A 25,210-nucleotide genomic window follows, 5' to 3' on the forward strand; every position below is an offset into this window, starting at 1 on the left:
CTCTTTTAAAGCAATGACTCTAGAAAGCTAAAATATAATTAAATTCAGTGAGTGGGGCAATAAGGTTGAATAATTAGTATTTTCTTTGAAACCTAATATATATTTGGTAAAAATATGAAGAGTCACACCTCAGCACTCATTAAACCTTTTATTATATATAATATATAAGCAACCATGGGTCATTACTGCCCACTACACTGATCAGCTAAGCCTGTATGTCACGTGAAGGATTATTAAGGAAATGTAGAATTGATGAATGTTTTCACATAAAGCAGAGTTTAATTATTTCTTTGACATTCAATTTTCTTTACAAGTCATTCTGTTCTTCACAGTTAACGGTTTTGCTGTTGGCAGACCAAATGAAATTTTTCTCCAGAATCTATTATAAGCACATTAACTCTTCATACTCTGAAAACTAGAATGTGTCACTTACTTTTTAAGAACTGTTTTTATTTTATATGACAAATAACTAAAAAACAACCAAAAAAATCATATATCCACTTGAAACAATAAAGTCATAATTGAAGTACCCTTTCTTCCCAAACCATCCATGCTTTCCAACCCCCTCTTCATCACTGTTACAAGCTGGTACATGTCATTCTTAAAATTTTACTTCTATTTAAAGAATCATTTCTATACTGACTTCCATACCTACACATTTATCCATCTAACTATAAACCTTTCATTAATGAGAAAGAATTATGTTACACATTTTAGTATGCAACTTTAATTTATTGAGGTGAAATTTCCGTAATATAGAATTAACCATTTTAAAGTGAACAGTTCAGTAGCATTTAGTACAGCTGCAATGTTGGGTTACCACCACCCTCCATCTGTCCATTCAAAGTAAAACCCCTTATCCATTAACCAGTTTCTCCCTATTTCCTCCTCCCCCCAGTCCCTGGAAACTACGTTTGCATTTTGTCTCTATGGATTCATTGGTTCTAGATATTTCATATAAATGGAGTCATATAATTTCGTGACTGTGTGTGGCTTCTTTCACTTAAGCATAACGTTTTGAGGTTCATCCACATTGTAGCATGTACTTTCACTCCTTTTTATGGCTGAAAAATATTCCATTGCATGTATATGCCACAATTTATCTATTGATGGACACTGGGCTGTTTCCAGCAACTTTCTTTTTGCCCATAATAATATATTACCGACATTTTTCCAGGTTAACACATGCAGAAGGACCTTATTCTCTTTCTTTTTTGCAAAAGTATTTTTTAAAAAAATCCCTGATAACACATCATTTCACCTATCTTCATATTTTGGTATGCATCTCTAAAATTAGAACACTTTCTTATCTAACCATGATGCCACCATCACTCAATTATTAATGATTAAAAATACTGATTTTTATGCTTAGTGACATAAATTATAGAAAGACAAATACTGTACGATATCACCTCTATCTGGAATCTAAAAAACAAAACTAGTAAATATAACAAAAAAGAAACAGATATTGAGGAAAAACAGAGCTTACCAGTGGGGAGAGAGAAGAGGGGAGGGGAGAGAGAAGAGGGGAGGGGAGAGATAGGGGCAGGGGATTGAGAGGTAAAAACTACTATATATAAAATAAATAAGCTACAAGGATATATTGTACAGCACAAGGAATATAGCCAATATTTTATATAAGTGTAAATGGAGTATAACCTTTAACAATTGTGAATCACGATGTGTACACCAAAACTTATATAAGTGTATATTATACATCAACTATACCTCAATTTAAAAAATATACTGACTTTACTGGTTCTGTTTGTAATTTAAGGTATTAACTAAAGTTATGTTCAACTGTAGAGTTTAACTTAGTGATTTCTTGAATTTGACTTCCATTTAAAAGTTTTGGGACTTCCCTGGTGGTCCAGTGGTTAAGAATCCGCTTTCCAATGCAGGGGACGCAAGTTCAATCCCTGTTCAGGTAACTAAAATCCCACATGCCACGGAGCAACTTAAGCTCTAGAGCCTGCGTGCCACAACTAGAGAGCCTGTGTGCTGCAACTACTGAGCCTGCACGCTCTGGAGCCCACATGCCACGACTAGATCAGCCCGTGTGTCGCAAGGAAAGATCCTGCATACCACAACGAAGATCCCACATGCCACAACTAAGACCCGACACAGCCAAATAAATAAATAAATAGTCTTTTAAAAAAAAAAAAAAAGTAAAAGTTTCACACTTGCTTCAAAACTAAAGTGTTAACTAACTTTTACCTAGGTGATAAATCTTGCCTTTATTCCTTCAATCAAGAAATTTCTACCCAAATTAGGAAATATAAAAATGTAACACAATTTACAATAATGATATTTTAATCAGTTTGGATGGTAGAAAAAGCAAGAGATCAATGAAGTAAATTTTACATTTATTTTGAATGCTGAATTTTCCAAGGTTTTCTGAAATAATAAAGCACTGCTGCTATTCATAATGGTGACCAGTGCTGCAGTATAATTAAAGAAATAGCAATGTCTCATTAAAAGCTGTTAACACTGCTATGCCTTGGGTCAAAACAGAAAACTGGCCCAACCTAAATAAAGTCCAATACCATGAAAATAATACCATATACTTATATAATGCTTTATAGTTTTCAAACATTTTTACTTCTTAAAAAGGCACAATAAGCCAAATTACAAAGAAAAATATTGATAAATTTATCCTATTAAAATTAATATATTTAAAAATATCTGCAAACATTCTAATTTGACTGATGTATGTAACAACCCACAGCAGTAGGACCAGCAAGTATTATTATCTCTATTCTATGGGTAAGACAACTGAGGCTAACAAAGAATGCTATCTTTAAATCACATAACTGTTAAAATAGCCGAGTCATTCAGAAGAATGATTTTGTTAAGAACAGAAAAGAAAAAAATAGGTCCTCCTAAATCACTTTGTTAATGTAATATGGACATTTAAAAATTTAAATGATGATAGTTAATATTCTAACAGAGAAATCTGGTAAATAATAGACATTTATAGTATATAAATAAATTGGTATCTATAATCTGTTTCACTTTAAGAAGAAAAAATTCAAGTTTTTTTCTTAAACATTACGAAAATAGTTCTTGAATAAGAATTCATTTGTCAGATAATATATTATTTCTTAACATATCCTAGTATACAAGTACATAGTTGAAGTCTCTGTGATATGGTAAATCATGTTTAATTTTGTTCTAAATGGTTAAAATGAAATGGTTAAAAGTAAATTTTGTGAGATAATTATATTTGTCCTAAAGCTAACATGTCAATATTCAAAGCACAACAGAGTTTTTTTTTAAATTTATTTTTGGCTGCATTAGGTCTTCGTTGCTGCACGTGGGCTACTTTAGTTGCGTCGAGTGGGGGCTAGCTTTTTGTTGCGGTGCACAGGCTTCTCATTGCGGTGGCTTCTCTTGTTGCAGAGCACGGGCTCTAGGCGCTCAGGCTTCAGTAGTTGTGGCACGCGGGCTCTAGAGTGCAGGCTCGGTAGTCATGGTGCATGGGCTTAGCTGCTCCGCGGCATGTGGGATCTTCCCAGACCAGGGCTTGAACCCATGTCCGCTGCACTGGCAGGCGGATTCTTAACCACTGAGCCACCAGGGAAGCCCCCAACATAGAGTTTAAAAGATGTCAGCCTCACGTATGAAAAAATTTTGCTATAAAATTTACATTAGATTAAATGCTACGCCTGGTGTGAAAAAGCTTCTTCCTAAGCATTTAACAAGACACTTATACTGGTAACATCTTTAAAGATATAAGAAGAGAGCAGGTCTCATCATCAATTCTGATTACACAAAGATTAATTTTTAACTAGGAATGGATAGCTCAGAAGGTTGACCAATAACAACTACAATTCATTAACATCAATTTTCTAGTTGATGCTCATCAATTGGTATTTTAGAAGATTTTACTTGAGAATATTCACAACATTAACAACAACAACAATAAACAAGGAAGAAAAAACAGAAGGAAGGAAACAGACTTAGTGCTGCCCAATACCATCATTGCAAATCTTACCAAAGACTGAACAGGAAGGAGCCTTAAACCTTTATACCCCATAAGGTTCCTAAGAAATGTATCTGAGGCACACTGGCAGGGCAGTATGAAATGATTTTTACTGCCACTGGCCATATTGTACCTGTTCTGTGGATAATTAGAGTCCTTCAGTTTCCAAAGCTGTCAATCTGGCACCTTTCACGAGCACTATATTCACTTTAAATAAAACAAACAAAACAAAACAAAATTTATAATTCAAAGAACAAAGGAACTAAAAACAGAAACTACAAATTGCAGCAACTTTATAGTTGTGATATAAACCAACAAATAAGAAAAGTAAAATACCAGTAATAACTTACATTTTGAGATTCTTTGTTTGAACTCTATATCACAACTTTATAAAGTTTAAGCCAGATAGTTTAGGTACTTTTGTACTATACAAGTAAACACTTATATTTAAAAATTTCTTCACTGTATCAGTGTTGAAAGTTTTGTATTACTTCATCTCGGTATTCAAATAGGTTTATAAAACTGCGCTTTACTACAGATTCCATACACACCCAATATTGTGTCCTAAAATGTCTGGATGGCTAACTAGGAAAAAATAGGGAAAATGTGTGTTCATAATTATTAAAAATAAATAAATAAATAAATAAAACAATTTACATATATGCACCATACCTGCAGTTGACCATTTAATGAACTCAAGTCTTCTGCTTTCTTTTCTAAAGATTGAACCCAGACTTTTCTTTTCTGTCTACATCTTGAAGCTGCTGCTCTATTTCTTTCCAGAAACTTCCTCCTTTTTTCATCAGGATCTTCATTAGCTGCTCTTCTTCGACGACCAGTTGTATTTTGGGTCTGTGGAGTTGTGTGAGCTGGAGAAGCCTATAATAGACACAAATGAAAGTTTTTTATATTTGTACCTAGTGATTAAATTAACACAGGCAGTAAAGGGTGGCAAAGGTGAGAGCCACTAATTTTATTTTCTAAGTCTCACTGTATACATCAATATTGTGGAGCAATGTGAAAATCACCCTGTGGTTTAATAAATTCCTTGAAATAAATGACCATTGCTAAAACAAGATTCTCACTATCACAGTGAATGTATTCTTTAAAGTTTGTATAGTATTTTCATTTTTATAGAAATAATACAAAGAAATTAAAAATGCAATATAAATGATCATGTACAGATCTTGTAGTTTTCCATCTTGTATTTTTCCAAGTGTACTTTAAAGCAAACATTGTGGTATTATTCAATCCTTTGATAATTATTAAGGTACTAAAATAAAAAATAACTTCCTATTTAAATTCATTATGAGAAACCATGTTTTCTATGCTATTTTTGAAATAAAAAAATAGCATTAAATCTGTAAATTTTCTTTAAAAATTGGTTTCTCTAAAATTAAGGAGTTGAAAGTACATACATATTTTAGTGTATTCAGCTCTTCTTCAAGTTTTTGAAATTTGGGGTTAGTCTTTTTCTAAGGGTCAGGTTCCTATAATTATTAATGCTCATTTTCCTGGTGGGTAGAATCCCACAGAGTCTAGATTTTCATTTTAATTGGTCCCCCTGCCCCTGCCGGATCAGCCAGAGAAAGAAATCTTCAGTCACTAGTGATACAGTCCAGCCTCTCACAAATCCCAAAATTGTGCCACACAACACTTGAATACAGGAGACAGTATATGAACCCTTAGAAATAGTGCAAAAGAAACAGCACTTTGTGGCCACAGACACATGATCCAAAGAAGCAGCCTGAAAAACCAGTCTTTTACCTCTACTTAATGGTATTTTAAAATGATGTGAACAAAAACTTCTATCTTCTCTTAATCTATACAATAAGCAAAAATCTTAAAAACTTAAGATAAGTTCTGCAGGGAAATAACCTGAATTAGTTCTCACTCTACAAACTCCAAAAAATCAAAGTTATCATTCCTTTTCCAAGTAACTAGCATTAAATATTGTGAGGGTTATTTCGTTTATACTGTATTTTAATTGTAATTAAGATCAAGTATTAAATCAGATTCTTTTACCTACATAATTGCAATTTAATCTTTTAGAAAAATCTTTCTATGGCTGGCTGCAAGAATGGTAACTTTGAAATATTTTCTTTTCTTTATCCTCTTAACTTACTGATAATAGCAGGTTTTAAAATTTTACTGAATAGGAGAGAACAGTTTTTGTTTTTTGTTTTTAATTGACAACTTGGTTACTACAGCAAAGGCTAATCACAAGTATTGTAAGCAGAAACTATTACAGAGTTATATTTGTATATCATTACCCCTAACAAGGATTTGAGGCTACGTAGAAGCATATATTCCTCCTTCTCTCCCTCCTTCCAGTGATTCATTCATTCCACTTCATTGAAAAAAATACAGGAACTATGCTAGTGATACAGCAGTGAACAAACAGATAAAAGTCCTGCCTTCATGGAGCTTCATTCCAATACAATAAAATATAAAGCTATAAATGAAAACTAGATCCAGGAAAACTACAGTTAGTATAAGAAAATAAATTATATTCATTTATTTTCTTTTAAATAAACTTTTAAAGATGTAAAAGCCATACTAAGCTTACAGGCTGTACAAAGAAATAGCCATAAGCTGCATTCGGCTCATGAGCTAGTTTGCTAACCCCTGAATTATGACATGAGAACATACTCACTTTTCCTCTCTCTCTTGGCCCCTAAGTAAAGTTGCTTAGTGGACAACAACCACAACTACATTCCACTTTATCTTAAGTTTCACAAAGATAAAATACAGTAATCTAAAATACCCATGCTTAGTAGGCAGTCTAAAACTTGCTGTGTAACTGTGTTTAATTGGAAAGTGTTACTTTTAAATGTGAATATTCTTTAAGTAGAGAAGATAAAAGGTCTAAATAGAGCTCAAACATTTAACAGAAATATAGTAATGCTTACTGTAGAAATATACTGCAGATATACAGAAATATCAATCATTTAATGGGCAGTAACAAATTAAAGGTAAGTGAAAAGGGCCTCTGGTATAAATAGCTGCCATTAAGCCTATCTGCTCCTTTGGTGTATTTCACAAATGTTAATTCAAGAATCGTTTGACTTATATTAGTAATATAATACCTATATACATTACTTGTTGAATACAATCAACAGAAAAAAAGTTTTCTTTAAAAAGTATTGATGGACATTGCCATGTCAAACCAACATACAGACACTCACTGAAACATTTACAGGGCGCCATGAGCAGTAACAATTGCTTGATTATTTTTACTTATTTATTTTTTGTATCAATACTTTTACGTTGAACTACCTTTTCCTAAGGCTTTTTATACACTTTTGGAATAAAAATTTTACCAGAAAATTTTTTTCAAAGCAATAGTCATTTAAGTTACACTGTGTTTTTTTTTTTTTTTTTTTTTTTTTAAGGATAACTGAGCACTGAATGATAAAAACAACACACATACCGGAGTTTCTGTAGTGGATGTGGCTGGCTGTTGTAATGACTGTGGTCGAGATTCCTCTGATTGAGTCCTAACCAGTCCGCTACCATGACCTTTGACAGTATCGCCATTGGTAACTGGAGGATGTTGCTGGGTCAAAGCAGCTTTTAATCTCTGAAATGCAAACACCAATTTAAAAAAAAGTTTCCTGCTTTCCACCCAAATCCAACTCCCAGCATACTCTTTGGTTAACCAAAAGAAATTACTTGTTAAGGAATACATAAATACATTCGGCTTTAATATTAGTTTTGATTTATCATATTCCACTGCATTCCTAAATATCAGTAAGACAAACAGGACCTTTGGAAAGTTTGCCTGAGTCTTTTTTGTGTAGTACTACTAGAGGGTTCTGTACTTTGCTATTCCTAATCAATTTTGAGAAAAGAGTGAAAACTAAAAAACACTGTTGACTGAAAATAACTAGATTTGTTCAACTAAAATAAGCAAAACAAGTTAATAATGTATGTTTCACCTATTTTCTCCTATCCCATTCCTATATCCCATATCCCAGTCTTTTCAGGCTCTGCCTAGATTCTTAGACCTAAATATCTTCTTTTTCAGATTTGAGTCCATTTGATCTCTGCTTGCAGGTCTGATGTCACTGCTTACTTGGACAATGACCTGCTGTTGCATTTTTTAGGCCCCTGTACTGACTGTCAGACTGAACCTCCTCCTAGAACCCACAGCTGGGTTTGCCTCCCTTAGGTCTTCCCTGTCACCAGTAAGCAGACCTAGCTCCAAGTCTATCCCTTCTACTATGTTCCATTTTGCCAGTGAACTGTACCCAACTCACTGTCAGAGTATGGCAGATCTAGCGTTATAATGAAGCTCTATAGACATTTATGGCTACTTCTTTAAAACAAAACAAAACAAAACAAAGAAAACGCCATTTGAGTAAAGCTTATTATTCTATCAGCAAAAATATATGAGTGTCTTATCTCCCCAACCAGACAGTAAGCTCTTTAAGAGCAGAGATTGCCTTTTATTTCTTTGCATCCCTTTTCGCAACTGGTACATTGATTTGCTACAAATATATTTGCTAATGGACAGAAATTGGTTTCTTTGAAAATGGCACATGGGATCTTTGGGGTGGTTTTATTGTTATGATCTATAAATATGAAATAATTAGCACAAAATAGTCATATTATAGTATCTTAGCAATGAAAGGGATCTCAGGGATCTGAGAGACCTGGGACTATTATTGATGATATTGTTCTTAATAACTCAGAAGTAGCCCTTGAGCTCAAAATATAGTTTTATAACAAAATCTGGTGAAGAGAGATGTCATTACATTTTCCTAAGATCCACACTCAGGTGCATATGTGGTGGGGAGGGAGGTTACAAATATTGATGCAAGAACTATGCTGCAGTCTACCCAGTGCTTCCCACACTTCCTAGAAGTCAATTAACTGCCTTGGCATCACATGCTAAAAACAGATTCTTGGCAACCTTTCCTCTTTTCTTTCCCTGGAAATAGCATAAAGGAGTAGATAATAGAGAAGAGCTTTAGAAAAAGTCTCCCAAATGATTCTAATACAATTGTTTTCATTTATTCCAACTAAGAACAATTTAGAAAATTTGTAATTTCTTTATTTTCACCTGTACATATCTTCTTACCATCTATAATTGATCCAGATCCCTTAAAAACTGAAGCACAGGACTTCCCTGGTGGCACAGTGGTTAAGAATCCCCCTGCCAATGCAGGGGACACGGGTTCAATCCCTGGTCCGGGCAGATCCCACATGCCGCAGAGCAACTAAGCCTGTGCACCACAACTACTGAGCCTGTGCTCTAGAACCCGCAAGCCACAACTACTGAGCCCACAAGCCATAACTATCGAAGCCCGCATGCCCTAGAGCCCTCGCACCACAACTACTGAGCCCACGTGCTGCAACCACTGAAGCCTGCATGCCTAGAGCCTGTGCTCCGCAACAGGCAAAGCCCCCGCTTGCTGCAAATAGAGAAAGCAGCGCGCAGCAATTAAGACCCAACACAGCCAAAAAATAATAATTAAAAAAAAAACTGAAGCATATATGAAAAGATCAAAATTTCCACTGAAGCAGTAATTCTAACTAGACAAGTGTTAATGGACATTTTCTACTGCTAATCATTGTAGATTCTGGGTATGATTTTAAAAACAAGTCAGTAGTGTAAAAAATGTTCTGTTGAGGTATAAGTTACATACAGTAAAATGACCTCTTTTTAGTGTACAGTTCTGTGAGTTTCAACAAGCACATACAGTCGTGCAACCACCCCCTACAATCAGGATACAGAACAGTTCTATTACCCTCCCAAACTTTCCTCTTGCTTCTTTCCTGTCACACTCTCCTCCCACCCACAGCCCCTGGAAACCACTAGTCTGTTTTCTGATCCCCAAAGTTTTGCCTTTTCCAGAATGTCATATAAATGGAATCATACAGTGTATAGCCTTTTGAATCTGGCTTCTTTCCTTTAGCATAATGCACTTGAGATCCATCCCTGTTGTTGCATTATCAGTAGTTTTTCAATGAGTTTCTAATGAACAGTATTCTGATTTTACAGATTAGGACACTAGAGATCATTTGCCCAAGGTCACACAGCCATTAAGCTAGTTAAAATCCTAGATTTGAACGTGGATCTCCTTAATTTCAAAGTGCACAGTTTTTCCATGGCATCATGTTACATATGTTATCCTACCAAAAAAAAAAGAAAGAAAAAAGGAAAAATCAAGAAAGAAAAAAGAAAAAGGAAAAAATTAAGGAAGATAATCTGAGGCTGGATGGCTTGATGATTCAGAAGACAACCACAAGGGAATTCCCTGGCAGTCCAGTGGCTAGGACTCCACGCTTTCACTGCCATGGGCCCGGGTTCAATCCCTGGTTGGGGAACTAAGATCTCACAAGCCACGCGGCATGAAAGACAATCACAAAGGATTAGGAATGCCAAGTCTGATACTGCAACTGCTAAAGTCATGTCACTCTAGGATCAGGTATGTTTTTTCCATCTTTTCTGACTGAATACTTCTTTATGAATTGCAAATAGCACCACAATATGTAAAGTCCTAGTATCTTCACAGGTTAGTATATGTAATGTATACCGTATACATATTAGCATACATAACGTATACAGCTGAGAAGACACTTTACTGTTTAGAATTTAACTCTGACTCAAACAATCTGTGTGACTCTGAACAAATCATTTCAACCTCTGAGTCTGTTTCCTTGTCTGTAAAATTGGGAACAATGATAATTTCCTTGCAGGGCTGAGGTAAAGATTAAATATAATATGCAAAATTACCTGACTCATAAAAGGATTTCTTTTTTTTAAATTATTTTTATTTATTTATGGCTGTGTTGAGTCTTCGTTTCTGTGCGAGGGCCCTCTCTAGTTGTGGCAAGCGGGGGCCACTCTTCATCGCGGCGTGTGGGCCTCTCACTATTGCGGCCTCTCTTGTTGCGGACCACAGGCTCCAGACGCGCAGGCTCAGCAATTGTGGCTCACGGGCCCAGGTGCTCCGCGGCATGTGGGATCTTCCCAGACCAGGGCTCGAACCCGTGTCTCCTGCATTGGCAGGCAGACTCTCAACCACTGCGCCATCAGGGAAGCCCCCAAAGGATTTCTTCTTCTTTTTTTTTTAAAATTAATTAATTAATTAATTAATTTATGGCTGTGTTGGGTCTTCGTTTCTGTGCGAGGGCTTTCTCCAGTTGCGGCGAGTGGGGACCACTCCTCATCGCGGTGAGCGGGCCTCTCACTGTCGCGGCCTCTCCCGTTGCGGAGCACAGGCTCCAGACGCGCAGTCCAAAGGATTTCTTAAATATCAACTTCCTTACTTTTTTCTTTTTTAAAAAATTATTTATTTTATTTATTTTTGGCTGCACTGGGTCTTTGTTGTGGCGCACAGGATCTTTTGTTGTCGTGTGCGAGCTTCTCTCTAGTTGTGGCATGCGGGTTTTCTCTTCTCTAGTTGTGGCACACAGGCTCCAGGGTGCGTGGGCTCTGTAGTGGTGTGTGGGTTCCAGAGTGCGTGGGCTCTGTAGTTTGCGGCACGCGGGCTCTAATTGAGGCACGCGAGCTCAGTAGTTGTGGCGCGCGGGCTTAGTTGCCCTGAGGCATGATGTGGGATCTTAGTTCCCTGACCAGGGATTGAACCCATGTCCCCTGCATTGTAAGGCGGATTCTTTACCACTGGACCACCAGGGAAGTCCCTTCCTTACTTTTTTCAAAAACAGCTATTGAGGCCTTTTTTTTTTTAGCACAGGTGTCAGGGTGAGGACACCAAAGAATCAGGAAAGTTCCTATACTTTTGTATTTTCAAAATATACTTAGAGGGAAAAAAGTACTTAGGGGTTCATCTTAAGGACTGGTTTAGCTTCAGACATATTTTATTACGGAAAATATATTCTCAAGACCATGTGATACACTGCATCTTTCAGAATCCAAGTCAGATTCCTGGTTCCTTTTTTTCTTCCTTCTTTTTTAAACAAGCAGAAATGACCACATTAGCAGCTAAGATCCAGGAAACTGGGACACTCATAACTGATGGGCTAATGTGGAAGTGGATGGATTAAAATTAATTAGGTAGGTGACCAAAGCAGTAGTTGGCTGTAATCAGGTAGGAATACTTAGGCTAAATGGTCAAAGAACTGAAAGTAAAAAGACTGGAGTCTGAAAGTGTGGGTCACATAAACAGAAGGGGGAGGATCTGAGTGTGCATACTTCTATCTTTTAAAAACCAGTCTACAGCGTTAGGTTAGGGCTTTCATTTCTGGATATAAAATGTACATAAATATACGTATTGGTTGAGATGTGAAGCTTGGTAAATTATGTGTTGGTAAAACATTTTTAAGTCCTTAGGTAGAAAACACAGAAGAGCATTTAAAGTTTTATAGTGAAAAGCTTAACTCTTAGAATTAATGAAATACAGTAACTGCACATAGGGGAGTCTGAAGTACATAAACATCACTCTCTTGAATAATCTTTAGTAGGGCAAGTTACTACCTTATAGAGCACTTAAAAGCAGCATTCATTATCCTCTCTTGACTGCCCTAGGGTATACAGTACTCATCCAGGGAGGAAGCTCTAATGTTTACTCCATGCTGTTACATTGATTACGATGGGTCTAACTTGGAAAAGTGTGCCACTGGGTACAAAATGTAAGAAAAAGATTTTCAAGGGTTAATTAACACTGCTCTGAACTGCAGATTTTTTTTTTTAAACAGCAACAAAACACACGTACACTAAAAAAAATTACACTGGGTTAGGTGAAGAAAGTTGTCATTAAATAGTGATTCATATACATTTTACAACTAATATAAGGATATCTACAATCCACCCACATATATGTTAGAGATATTTTAAAGAAGGGCAACTATTTGGTCCCTCCCAAATTAATGAAAACATTAAATATAATATTTATTTTACAGTAGAAATTTGGAGCTAATCAATTAGTCCAATTACCATCTTACAGATAAAGAAACTAAGGCCCAAAGAGTGAAGTTACTTCCCAGAATCACAGAGCAAGTTATAAGAGAAACAGAGCTAGGACCAGAATTCTGTCTGTTGACTCTTACTTCACTGAACATATTTTAAACAAAAGTTTTTCCAAACTAGAGCTTTTGTCTAATATTAAGTATTCTAAGTATATTTTAGTAATCATTAAGAAGAGTATCAGACATTGGTCAGTCCATTACTAAGATCAAAATTTCTATCAATAGAGAAATCTAGTTAAGTAAATAAAGATTGAATACTCAGAGAAAGTAAATAAGATTTAACAAGTCTATATTCTCTAACATGTACAATAAAAGCTAGGCATAATTTTAATTTTAAACTAAAGGTATACACTGAAAGAAAACTAAAATCTTTATTACTATATTTCTAAGCAGACTTAGTGCTTTAATGTTGAGTTAAATTTTAGTGTTGTAAAATTCAACTACTATGTTGAAAACTTTTTTCTTAGAGATTGTGTCAATTAAAGAGTAAATAGTCTGCTGTGCTGACCAATCTGACATTCATCTTAAGAGGTTATCTGCTAAAAATAATCTGTTATTCAACTTCTATGTTATATGTTGTACCCCTGAAAACAAATTTTATCACATCTGTCAGAACTTGGTAGGAAGAAACTACTCTATCATAGTTCAAAGAAAAAACACAATGTTCTCTAGAAACAATTTATGAAAAAGTCAGATCCATATTTCATATGTGCCACAAAAGCTCATCAGAGTAATAACCCTCCTTCTCCGGGGTGTTGTCCTACCATCTGCTGCTCTATTACTTATCTTTATTTTGCAACTAATTAACAGCATAATCTTCTAAATTCAGCAAGTTAATTATCATTATTGTAGTCTTTGCAGCATCATCAATCCTCATGAAATCTTGTCTCCCCACCCCCAGAGAACATACGAAAATGAAGTACGTTGGGAGAGAGTCTGTTTCTTTGGAGTGGGCTCATTAGGTGTTTGCTGATTAGCTTGGCGTGCAGAGGCAGGTCAGAATTTTGCTGAACATGAGGTTCCATGCAGGGCCCAACTAAGATAATGTAGGTTTCTGAACATTTGCCAAGATGCCCTCTGTCAGCTCTCAGTAGAAACCCCCTGCAGAAAACCTACCGGCTACCCGCTGTGTGCAAAGATATCTCTCAGTTTGTTACACAAGTCTTAAAGGAATGATTCTGGGGAATACTACTTAAATACTTTACTAAATCTTCTTAAACAAAACTCCTGGATGGTTAACATTCTCTTATTCAGAAGTTACTTTTTGATTACAAATATTACATAGGAAATTTGTTTTATTATAAGAGTAACACAGATAGCAAATATCTGTGGTTTAATGTGCTTAATGACCAACAAAACCCCTAAACCTAAATCTGGTGAGATCCAGTGAAATTTTGTGAAAATAGTAGATAAAAGGAATTTTCCTAGAGTATTAAAATATACTAGGTAATCTTGTATTTGTGGACCCCCACATACATTTTTTAAAACTATGTGCTTACTTTTCCAAACACTTAAAGTTTTTAAAAAACAAAACATAACACAACTTGTCCTGAAGAAATTTCTTTAGCAAAAAAGAAGGATCTTATTTAAATATTTATAGTAGACACAAACACAATGCATATAAATCTTCCTGTAAGCACTGGGCATCTGAAAATCAGGGCACCACAAAAGCATCCTTGGCTATCTTAGGATACAAATAAGTTTCTCTTCAGCTGTAGTGTGTTCCTCATTCTTATGTGTTCCAATGCTGCCATTTCTCAAACATTATTTTTTAACCACATTTTAGCACAATCACCATTGCTGCACTATTTAGCATGTCATTAACAGATTGTGACCACAAAGGTCAAACAAATCCTTAACAGAGATGCAGAATCAAGCAGGGAGGATATTTAAATATTATCAAAGAGTTGAAAACAACAAAGCAAAATCCAATTGAAGCAGTGAAAGAAGAAATTATAAGTTTTGCTGGGGTGCTACAGACTGGTAAACAGTCAAAAATTATTTAATGTGTAACGTGAATCTAGGGGATGTGAGCTGGGGACCACTCATTTGGAGAGCATGGAACTGGAATTCTATCACTGATAGAGAAAGAATTAAGTCCCATGATCGTTTATTTGATCATTAAGAAACCTGGGCTTCCCTGGTGGCGCAGTGGTTGAGAATCCGCCTGCCAATGCAGGGGACACGGGTTCGAGCCCTGGTCTGGGAAGATCCCACATGCCACGGAGCAACTAGGCCCATGAGCCACAATTACTGAGCCTGCGCATCTGGAGCCTGTGCTCCGCAATGAGAGGCCACGATAGTGAGAGGCCCGCGCACCGCGATGAAGAGTGGCCCCCGCTTGCCACAACTAGAGAAAAGCCCTCGCACAGAAACGAAGACCCAACGCAGCCATAAATAAATAAATAAATAAATAAATAAATATTTAAAAAAAAAGAAACCTCTGTGCAATGGGATATGAACCTAGTCTCAACTTTCTCCAGTTAGAATTATACAATTATTTCTTTACTGAGTAAATCTTTTTTTTTTAGCCCTTTGATGCTTAATAAAGTAAGTAATCAATGACACTGACATTTTAATCTAAATTTAGAAACAATCTGTAACTATTTTGTATTTTATGTTACAAATGTATCTAAAATAACTTGCCACATAGAGTAAGAGACTGCCCTTGGATTTCAGTTTTAAATGTTTGAGATTGATTTAGTCCTGTGATTTTAGTTGGAAGAACTAAATAAGATAATCTTACTAAGCCTCTTAATAATACAGGAATATTTAAGAAAACCAACCCTCATTATATCTATATTTAAGAGTTATTGAAGTACTTGGGAAAGTATGTTAGACAATGAGGTACCTATAGAGAAAACAGGGTATATTAAGTTTAAAATGAAGTTTAGCATGTTTAATTTTATTTTAAGCCCTTTAAAAGTGATCGCTATACAACTGGATTTATAAATTGGCTTTGAGAACTTAGGGAAGAAATAAGTTTTTGAATTTGTAACTTTATTTTTAAAAAGCAGACTCTCAATAATGGTTTTTGTGCACAAAAGTCACCATCAAGGGTATCAAAAAACTGAAAACAAGAGCCAAACACCTCATTGATACAATATAATCCTAACTGCCATACCTGTTGGAAAAAAAAAAATCAATAATGGCATATTAAAAAGACTTTTTTTTTTTACTCTCTTGATGATCATTGGAAACATTTGCAAGAAAAATCTCAAAACTTAAGATCACATCTGCTGAATTTCTTAGTACCCAAGAAATGTTTGTTAAATAAATAACAATCACTAGAAATAACTGTTAAATGAGGCTGACGCAAAATAAATGAACATGAATTAAACTACAAAACCCAAACTATTTCCGGGTTATTCCCAAAGGTTGGTAGATTTGTTTTGTACTTATACCAATATATAAGTATACTTGATAATGATGATGATAGTCAAGCACTGAAAATTCTTCAATCAAACTGATTCACTGGACAATCAAATATACTAAAGGTGGTACGTTACCAAACCACAATGAAATTTAATTAATATAGAAATCAATAAGAAACAGATAAAAAGCCCTGAAATATTTGGAAATTATATACTACACTTTTAAATAACCCACAGTTCAAGGAAGAAATCACAAGGGAAATTAGAAAATAAATAATAAAAATACAGCATATCAAAATTTGTGCACAGAGACAAATTTATAGCTTAAAATGCCTATATGAGAAAGGTAAAAAGATTTAAATCAATAATCTAAGCTTCTGCTTTAAGAAGCTAAAAAAAGATAAGCAAATTAAACCCAATTAAGTAGACGAAAGAAAATGTTAAAGATAAAAGTAGCAATCAATGATAATACAGTATACCATTAAGAAAAATAAAGGCAAGCTACAGACTGAGAAAATATTCGTGAGATATGTATATATACATATCTACATATAAAATTGTATCTAGAATATATATAAAGAATTCCTATAACACAATAGTAAAAGACAAGTAACCAAATTTAAAGAATGAGCAAAAAATATCACAAATAATGTCTGGCTAATTGGAAATGTAAACTGAAACCAAGAGATGCTGCCACAATCTCCTAGAATGTCTACAATGAAAACAATAGACAAAACCAAATGTCCGCAAAAATGTGGGAACAACTGGAATTCCCATACACTGCTGGTAGGAATGTAAACCTTTGGCAAAAGGTCTGGCAATTTATTATAAAGTTATATGTATACCTACTCTCTGACTCAGCAATTCCACTCTTAAGTAGATAAACTAAATGAAAATATACATCCACAAAGAGAGTTATACAAGAATGTGCATACGAGCTTTATTCACAACAGCTAAATACTAAAAACCATTCAAGTGTCCACCAACAGGAGAATGGATAAAGAAATTGTGGTATACTCACACAATGGAAAACTACTCAGCAATAAAAAGAAACAAAGTTTGATACACGCAACAACATGGATAAATCTCATAGACATATGCTTAGCTGAACACAAGAGTATATATTGATTCCATTTACATTGCTGGTGACAAATATAAGAACAGTTGGGGGCGGTGGACTGATTGGGAAGGGAAATAAAGAAACATGATGGGTAGATGTTAATGTTCTATACCATAACGGGTGTGAGTTACATGAATGCACTTAAACTGTACAGATAAAATCAGTCCATTTCAATCTATGTAAATTTTACATTAAGAAAGGCTTATTAAAAAATAATTGAGTGAGGGTAGGGAGTGGTCTGAGGTACAGATAAAACAAGAATGGCAGTTATATCGCTAATAAGTGAAGCTGGATGATGGGTACATGGGGGTCCATTATAGAAACCTATTTATTTTGTATGTGTTTGAATTTTTCCATAACAAAAAGCTTAAAAAAAAAAAGGAAATGGACTAATTTGAGTCTTTTTATTTAATTAAAAACAGGACAATCTTATTTACTATCCCAATTAAAATAGGCAATCACCTAAATATGGCTATTTTATATGTTAGCAATATTCTAATAAGAAATTTAATTGGACTGTTAAATTTAAGTGGGGCAATCTGTGACTTCCCCATGCTATTTTGGGGCTTTCAACCAATAACTGTTTCTCATATATAAATTTGTGAAATGTAGCTTTGGTATTTTTTAATATACAAGCATACAAAACACTTTTATTCTTATTAAATTTCTTAGTGATTAAAAGAAAAAGTTATTCAGGGAAGTTTACTAGTTTCTACAAATATGGCCTAATCTTTTATAGCCAAAAGTATTTCTTTAAATCTGATTTGTTCCATTGGAATTAATTTGTGGGAAAAAAAGTCCACTGAATATGTAAAAATATTTTTAGATACAGTGTACAACAACAGGATCTCTTTAACTTCTATTTCTACTCTACTCAGTTTCACTAATTGAATTTTTCATTAGAACAGTTATGTTTAAAGTAGGAAGTGTAAAACACATTCCCAGTGAAGCTCTTCTGCTATCAAGTGGAAAAGATTCATCTTAGTTATTTCCATGCCTTTGACCTAAACATGCTGTTATGTGAAAAATTCCCCTCTTGGGTTTTCAAGTTCCCTCACCACAATCAATAACCAGCTAATTTTAATACTCTTCAACCAACTATTATTCATTCAGATGGTATATAAGTTTTGGCTGTTAAAAAAAAAGTTATCCCATGCCAATTTCAGATTGATTATTTGCACTAATGGAGAACAGCAGTAAAAAATTTAAAGCCTTGTGATAATATTGATACATAATGGCTTTCGTGTGTACAGATTTATATTATTAGTATAGTGCCTAGCATAGAACTGAAACAAATAATAGGTGTCTAAAAACTATCTATTGATTCATTGGTTGTAGTTAAGAAGAATTAGCTTTAAAGTGTGTTAGACTATAGAAGGGAGAATTACACTAAACCAACCCCCCATCCCACAGCAGCAGCTTCAGATCTTCTACCAAGAAAATTAGCAAGTTAGTAGGATTTGGCGCTAAGAGAGACCCCAGAAATCAAAGTTTAACCCATTTATTTCACAGATGAGGAAAATGAGTCTCAGAAAAGTTAAATGGCTTGATTAGGGGTACTGAAGAGCAGAATCAGGATTAAAATGAAAATACGTCTCTTGATTCCTACTCTATAGTTCATTCCTTACCACCAATTTCTTAGTGTCTGAAACATAACTCAAAAATATGGTTTTCCTTTATATTATGTGTAATGTTTACTAACTCATATACTATTTCAGAATTCTAGTTAATTCTGTTCTACTCATTTGTATGACTGTTTACAACCACTCATTATATCAGCACTGCCTTCAGATGATTACTTCTAGTTTCAGCTGCAATATCTCTAGCCTCCAGCAGGAGGAGAATTTATCTAAAAAGCCACACCAAAAATCAGACAAACCAATGACAAGAACTAGAACTTTACTTCCAATCCATTCATTTGCTTTAAAGTATCAGTAGCTTGTCACTAAGGTAATGAAAGCTTTCCTTTTGCAAATTTTCTGGTTCTTCTGTAATGTAATACAGTCCACGATTTTATAAAATTTGATCTAAATTGTGCATTTGAAGTGGGCTTTAATGGAAAAAACTAATTCAAAACCGGCTCAAGAAATGTATAGAACAAATAAAATCTTGCTTACCATTTTTGCTTCTGACTGTACTGGCTGAGGAGAGGAAGGACCTGGAATTCCCGGAACACTAGGCACCATGGTGACTGGTCGAACAAGCTATGCAGAAGATATTGAAAAATAATTGCTAGAGAATATATTCAAAATGAGATTTGTACTTTTATTTGCACAATGGCTGCTATAATAATTTACATATTATAATCAATATATAATGTATTAATATTTACATGACTATACTATACATTAATAGAAAATGTATATTAACATTTATATTATTAATATAAATATAATTGATATAATTATTTGAGACTTCAGAATTAGAAAACTGTATCTCTATCTGAACCCTTATTGATCTTAATCCTGATTTATCCTTCAAAAGTTGTCAATTTTTCTGAGACACTCACTTTCCTAATCTTCAATTTTCATAATTCCTTTTTTTAAATGATTCCTTCTTATAGAAAATAATATTTAAAGTGATTGATGCAAAATTTCTCACAGATCTGTCACATTTCCATTTTGAATATGAAAGGAAAGAATGTTAAAACTTGTATAACTAGGCATAAAAAGTAATTTCAACAATGAACTTTGCTTTTCTAAAATATATACATATAAAATTTCTAAAATATACAATGAAAGTTCTTTGATATATTAATATAAAGCATGACAAAGAAGAACTTGATGACCTCTAATAATTCCTCTAATAATGATAATATGTAACAGATTTTTCTGGTTTTTGCCTTTTTTAAAAAACCTAGTATCAACACTGAATGATTAATTATTATGTACCTAAAGTATATCTCTTTTTCATTTCAGTTTCTCTCATCACAGTTACATTTAACAGGATAACCATACAATCCCAGATACAGGACAAGGATGTTTCCCCCTCGAAAATATCCTCAGAAAAGAGGAGGTAGTCACCTTATATTTGAGTCCTTATAAAATCTCTTTCTGAACAACAAAATTCTGTTTGAAGACAACATATTATCTTGAAATTATTTCAATCAGTGCTAATTTTGGATACTTAGAAAGGTCACTTGGAAGAACTAGTTAATAACAAAAGTAAATATTTAACATTAATTTTAGTATTATTTCTGAGGATATAATCTCACCAAAGTGTTAGATGTTACTGTGAGGAGGCTTTTAAAACTAATTTTTAAAAGCTATACAGTAAGTGATTATATTGTACTGATCAGAAACACCTATCTACAAGGTAAAAGAAAAAACTGTCTTTTTATTACATGAATGAATATTAGGACTTGGTGTAAGATTCCCAGGATTACAATAATAGATTCAAAAAGTGTTATACTGAAACTACTTGGGTGAGTATGAAAACAATGTGTTTTGGAAAATTGTGTGAGATTTCTTAAAAAGTGGTTCTAACAATGAAAACTTGAATGTTGAAGACACATTTGAAGAGTCTGAATAAACTTATTTTATGAAATGTGAGAACAGGAAAAAAGGATTATTTCTAACTTATATTATTCCGAAGAATGTGCTTCTAAATATTCACTATGTTATTAAATATTATAAGTAGATATTTAACTACTGTCTATGTCTTTCAAAATTTATATATTTAACATGCCCTCAAAAAACTTTTCTTATGGATCTTCTCATTAGGAAAGTGGGGACTATCTATTGCCCATTCTACTAGACCATTTAGATTTTCACACGCTTGGGACAGCAAAGGAATTTTGTAAACCCAACCTGACCATAATATTTCACAGAGAGTGCTTTTATAAACAATTTCTATAATAATCAAAATAACATGGAGTTACCTGATATGTGTTCCAGTATAAATGTCTTCTTAAAGAATAGAAATCTATGTTAATATTTGAATTCTACAAATCTAGCAAATTGAAATGGGTTGAATAAGGAATAAAGTTCTTAATACTAAAAATAAAAGGAAAACAAGATTTTGAGGATGGAAAAATGTTTTCTATCCAATTATGTTTGCCTTGAAAGGTAAACGCTATCACAATAAATGTCAGTGAGTAAATATTGCTCACCACTAAGTATTTTGTTGAATTCAGTTTCATAAACTAATCAAGCAGCCCCCCTTGGGCTGTGTTTTCTGATTACAAAGATCGGTTTTACTATAAAGAAAAAATTTAAATAGTCTAAATTTCAAACTTACTGGGACTGCAGCTGGAACATGCACATTCGAACTTGTAATTGATGCAGGAATAGCAACAGGCATGGTTTGTCCATTAGGAAGATGTAACAGAAGAGGAAATGGGCCTGGTACAGGACTAAGAAAAACAAAAGAAGGGCAATTAGAGAAAAGAAATCCCTATCAATAATCTCTAAAAATACAAGAGTATTTTTACTCCTATTATTATATCATTTAAAAATAAATTTTCCAGAGAAAGATAAACACTGTATGATGTCACTTATATGTGGAATCTAAAAAACAAAACAGACGAACAAACATAACAAAACAGAAACGGAAAATAGACAGGTGGTTTCCAGAGGGAAGGGTGTTGGAGGGATGAGAGAAATTAAGAGGTGCAAACTTCCAGTTACAAAATAAAGGAGTCACAGGGATGAAATTCACAGTGTGAGGAATACAGTCATTAATAATGTTATATCTTTGTACAGTAACAAAGGTGGTCAAAAGGTACAAACTTACAGTTATAAGGTAAATAAGTACTAGGGATGTAATGTACAACATGATTAATATAGTTAACACTGTTATATGTTACATATGAAAGCTATTACCAGAGTAAATCCTAAGAGTTCTCATCACAAGGAAAAAATATTTTTTTCTTTTATTTTGTATCTGTACAAGATGATGGATGTTCACTAAACTTATTGTGGTGATCATTTCATGATGTATGTAAGTCAAATCATTATGCTACACACCTTAAATGTATACAGTGCTGTAGGTCAATTGCAGTTAACCCTTGAACAACAAGAGGGTTAGATGCACTGACACTATGCACAGTCGAAAATCCCAGTGTAGCTTATGGTCGGCCTCTGTATCTGCAGATTCAACCAACTGTGGATTGTGTAGTGTGGTAGTATATATTTGTTGAAAAAATCTGTGTGTAACTGGACTCACGCAGTTCAAACTGGTATTGTTCAAGGGTCCACTGTATATCTCAATAAAACTGGAAAAAAAAGAAAAAAGAACTGCAGCTCCAGCCCAAGAAAATGCCTATGTGACAGATGGAAACTTGATACCATCTTTCTCATAACATGAATAAAATACCCACAAAAAATTATACATGGTATATATATACCACTCAAGTAATTAAAAACAAAACAAAAATCTTCCAATCACTGCAAAGCATATCGTAAAATTTAATTGTTTTTAACTGCATCTTAAATGCACAATGTATGTAAGCAGTGTAGAAAAAAATGGAAAAAGTTATGAATTTACTTAGGACAATCTCCAACATGTTAGTTGAGAAAAATTCTTATCAACTACCTGTAAGAACTGAAAGAAATGTTACCTGGTGATAAAAATAATCTTATGTGTTTTAAGATTATGTGTGAAATAGCATGAAAATAAGAGACCATCTTAAAATCACATTCTATGTTGATCTGTTTTTCAAATTAAGTTTTAGATATTTATTTTCTAATTTATTAGATACTATTTATATTTATTAAAAAAAGACCACCCAAGCATTTTTTCCAAAAATCAAAGCATGCAAAATACTATGAACACACACACACACACACACACAAAGCTAAGGCCACAATTAGAAAAATTAAATACCTTAGGACAAATCATAACAAGAAAAACTTAACAATTCATATAATTCAATGATTGGCCCAAACCACTTACACGATTGGCCTGTTGGAGGACGGTGCCTGTGTGATTACAGTACTTGAGGTTGGTGAAGGTACTGCCTGCTGAATAATTACACTTGAGTCAGAACTTGTAAGCAGCATATTGGGAACCTGTAATGATGCTGGACGAACGATAGCTGATGTAGGCTGTGCAGTTTGTGTCAATGGTACTTCCTATTTAATAATGAGATAGAGAAAGAATGTAATTTAAAAATGCAAGTCAACAGAATATAACACATTTTTAAAAACAACCACAAACATAATACTTAATATACCCCCAAAGTATATTAATATTTAAAGTTAATTAAAAGAAAATTGTAGAAGCCACTGTAAAGTTTCAGATGCAATGTTCATATTTTAATTTAAAAACATCTTGAGTGGTTTTTTCAGTACAATTTGTTTTACCATCAATCTAGAAATAAGTTAGGCTGGGCAACTTGGCTATATAACTCCATGAGAATTTAAGTTAAAAAATAGAAATACAATTCCATTCTCATGGAAGCATAGAACTTAAAATCCAGAAGGGATTGCCTAGTCCTACTCCATCATTATACTATATAAAGAAGAAATAGGTCCAGGAGACTGTTTTATAGTTGATACAAATTCAATAATAGAATACTTACAAACTGGTATTATAGTAAGGGCCCAAAAATGTTAAAAATTTTTTAAAGTAATACAAATATTTGCTAATTTCAGGTAACTATCTCTACATTATCAATAATTTCTCAGTATCAAAAGGCCAAGTAATATTGATACCTTGAATGTAAAAATAAATAACTATTGGAGTAACATCTTTCCAAAGTAAAGGAAAACACAGACCCTTATAGATGGTCTTTTCCCCAATTTTACAGATTAGAAAATAGAGATTATCCAGGACTCTGTAACTAGTTACTGTAAAAATTGGGTCTACTATGTTCTTTGAATTGGCCTTTATACTGCCATTTATTATCAAAACCTTATTAAGCTACACAGGAAGAAAAATAAACTAGCACTACTGGGACTTCATTTATTTGACAAGTTTGAGAATTTACAACATGCCCTCAAGGACTAGTGGGAAGAGAGACAATAAACAAGTAAAACAAACAAGAAAATTTCAGACTGTAATGTGTTACAGACTAACAGCAAAACATAAGAAATCATGAAAGATTAACTGAGGGAAGGTTGGAGTTGGCTCCTTTGATAGCATAGTGAGGTAAGGTGAGCTTCTTTGCAAAACAGCATTTGAACAGGTACTGAAAAGATAAGGAGGAGAGCATTCTAGGGAAAAAGAAGCAATACCAAGAGCAATGTCTTTGAGGTAGGAAAAAGCTTAGAATACCTGATGAACACACCAGAGAATGGCATGAGGTGAGGCTGGATGGGTAGGTAAGTCCAGATCAATGAGGGCTTATGGAAGGAGTGTGTTACCTTAAATGCAATGGCAAACCATTGAAGGATTTTAAGCAGGGAAGTGACATAATGTATTAAAAATAAAACAGCCTATGGAAAATAGGTTGGAGATGGAAGTAGAAAGTCCAGGTAATTGTTAAAAATTATATTAACATTATTAATATAATTTGTATATTAACAAATAATAATTGTTAACAATTATTAGAAGGTAATTGTTAACAATCCAAGTAAAAGATGATGATGGATTGGACTAAAGTGGTGACACTGAAGATAAAAGAGAGAAATTAAGGATATATTCAGGAAGTAGGTCTAGTAAGATTTGTTACTGGTTTCAGTGTGAAGGAAAAGAGGGAATTAAGTATTCTTTATTCTTGGCCTGAGCAACTAGATGGATGGAAAGAAGTTTTCCCTGTTTTACTGAGACAGGGAAAACTGTGGGAAAAAATCAAGGGCTCTAATTTAGATATACTATGTTTAAGATGTCCGTTAGACACAGAAAAGG

The 25,210-nt window shown here is 33.9% G+C and overlaps 1 protein-coding gene across 4 annotated transcripts in view; it reads right to left on the bottom strand.

Moving 5' to 3' along the window:
• ATF2 (activating transcription factor 2) overlaps positions 1-25,210 on the bottom strand; it is a 79,432-nt gene that overhangs the window by 13,215 nt on the left and 41,007 nt on the right. For 3 of the 4 annotated variants that reach the window (XM_007190431.3, XM_007190430.2, XM_007190428.2), the window contains exons 8-12: positions 23,315-23,493; positions 21,659-21,773; positions 19,537-19,623; positions 7,419-7,568; positions 4,658-4,864 (exon numbers count right to left, since the gene is read on the bottom strand). In XM_007190431.3, coding sequence (XP_007190493.2) covers positions 4,658-4,864; positions 7,419-7,568; positions 19,537-19,623; positions 21,659-21,773; positions 23,315-23,493 — 738 coding nt within the window. Of the gene's footprint in view, positions 1-4,118; positions 4,193-4,657; positions 4,865-7,418; positions 7,569-19,536; positions 19,624-21,658; positions 21,774-23,314; positions 23,494-25,210 lie in introns of all 4 variants that reach the window. The other variant, XR_009009044.1, reaches the window with a different exon arrangement.

The sequence above is a fragment of the Balaenoptera acutorostrata genome, chromosome 8 (genome assembly GCF_949987535.1).
Source record: "Balaenoptera acutorostrata chromosome 8, mBalAcu1.1, whole genome shotgun sequence".
In the NCBI taxonomy this organism is placed as follows: Eukaryota; Metazoa; Chordata; class Mammalia; order Artiodactyla; family Balaenopteridae; genus Balaenoptera; species Balaenoptera acutorostrata.